General features: G+C 39.9%; 1 protein-coding gene across 1 annotated transcript; it reads left to right on the top strand.

Annotated features, from left to right (window-relative positions):
• The first annotated feature begins 415 nt into the window (after positions 1–415).
• LOC141832417 (uncharacterized) lies at positions 416–1,178 on the top strand. Its single transcript, XM_074719922.1, has one exon. The coding sequence runs from the start codon at positions 508–510 to the stop codon at positions 970–972; it is 465 nt and encodes a 154-aa protein (XP_074576023.1). The 5' UTR covers positions 416–507; the 3' UTR covers positions 973–1,178.
• Positions 1,179–2,024: the final 846 nt, after the last annotated feature.

Below are 2,024 nucleotides of genomic sequence, written 5' to 3'. Positions count from 1 at the left end.
CAAATCTCTAGGTCAACACTAAATCTAAAAAACTTAAGGCACTTAGGCAAAAAATCCTTGTGGATAACAAGGATGTCCTAAGAGAGTGTCTAGTTGAGGGTAGATCATTCTTGAAAGACTTTATCATTAAAAAACCTTAGTTTAAAATTCTAATATTTTGAAAATATTTTTTTAAAACTCTTATTTTATAAAATATTTTAAAAATTATCTTAATTTACCTCTTCACAAGTGATCGTGGGGTCGATCATATGTGACCGTAAGGTGGCGGATTTCCACTTACCTTTTACAAAAGAGAATAATTTTATTATTATTTTTATTTATAATTAAATCATTTAAAATTATTTAAAACATAAACACTTGCTCTACTTAGACAGCTGATACACGTGTCCATCTCGGTACAAAATTGAGGCGGAGCGGCCTTCGGCACTGGACTAGGGTTTACAGGGTTTCGTCCGACCAAGCCGCCGGAACAAATCTCTCTCTAGCCCTCCTGTCCCTTCGGCCCTAATGGCGACGCTCAAGGACGTGGTTGCCCGCCGCCCGATCGCCGCTACCATCCGCCTCATCGTGCCGGCCGGCGGCGCTCGCCCTGCGCCGCCCGTCGGCCCTGCTCTGGGACAGTACCGACTCAACCTGATGGCCTTCTGCAAAGACTTCAACGCGCGCACCCAGAAGTACAAGCCCGACACCCCCATGGCCGTCACCATTACTGCCTACAAGGACAACTCCTTCGAGTTCACTGTCAAATCCCCCTCGGTTACCTGGTTCCTCAAGCAAGCTGCCGGCCTCGAGTTTGGCAGCCAGCGTCCCGGTCACGTGGTTGCGTCCTCCCTCACCCTCCGCCACGTTTACGAGATCGCCAAGATCAAGCAAACCGACGTCTCTTGCAAGCATCTCTCCGTCGAGGCCATCTGCAAGTCCATCATCGGCACCGCGCGTTCAATGGGCATCGATATCGTTAAAGATCTCTGATTCACAGTGCCACAGCCATGGTTCGCCTCTCTTGCTTGTGCGTTTTCGATCAAGGTTCCAGCTGTTGAGAATTCACTGAAAATTATTTATAAAAGTTTAATTACTTTCTTGCTTGATTCTGTTAATAACGTATGGTCACTTTCTTTATTGTTAGCTATCTCATACTTCTTACTATTGAACGTGACAATCTGGCTTCAAATTCTCTAGTTCATATGGTGTTTCATGTGCATTTACTATTATAATGCACTAATTTAATTAAATTACAATCCTCTGCTGGGAAAACAAATGTGTTGGTAATCCACTAGCTACCTAACAAGGATAGAGAAGTTCAAGGACAAGATTGTGCTTTTCCTGTAAATCTTCAGATTCCAGTAGAAATGATTATCAGAGTTTTAAGGTTAGAGAAGTTTAAGGATAATGGAGATGAGCTTTTTGTGTCACATGATTTTACCTGTGTAATTTTTCTGCAAAGTTAAGTTTAGAAACAAAAGAAAGTATTGCACCATTTAATATGATGCTGAATCTCTTCAATGCACTCTCAATCCTCGCAACCTTGCAGCTTAAATAATATAATTCTTAGTGAATTCTTGCAAGTTCTTAAAATGAACCTCTAATGCTGTTTCTACAGCACAGACCAGTGTAGCAGTCTCATGCTTTAATTATCTTTATTCTCACTGTGACTTCTCATTGGATGATATGCAACTCATTTGCTTTTTGTCATTTCCTTCATATTGGCAAGTCCAGAAATGATTCTTATATTCTAATTACTCTTAAAAAAACCCTCCAGTTTTTTGTCACTTGTAAATTTTCGATATTCCATTTTTGAATTTACATATCATGATTGCATAAGATTGAATGACATGTTGGATCTCACTGTTTGTAAAATTTATGACACTAGATTTTCCCTTAGTAAATTTTGATTGCATAAAGTAGATTGAGTCTCCAATTTTGGCAATCTGGATTCCTTCTCATAGAAGTGAGTAAAATTTTTCAAGACGTGTGAATCAAGAAGTTATATCTGTATTCATAGGCAGTATTTGCAGCAAATTAGT

The sequence above is a fragment of the Curcuma longa genome, chromosome 7 (genome assembly GCF_044706935.1).
Source record: "Curcuma longa cultivar G26 ecotype Majalengka, Jawa Barat chromosome 7, ITB_CL_G26_1.1, whole genome shotgun sequence".
NCBI lineage: Eukaryota > Viridiplantae > Streptophyta > Magnoliopsida > Zingiberales > Zingiberaceae > Curcuma > Curcuma longa.
Note: the sequence above shows the minus strand (reverse complement) of the source record. Positions and strands in the feature narration are given on the sequence as shown.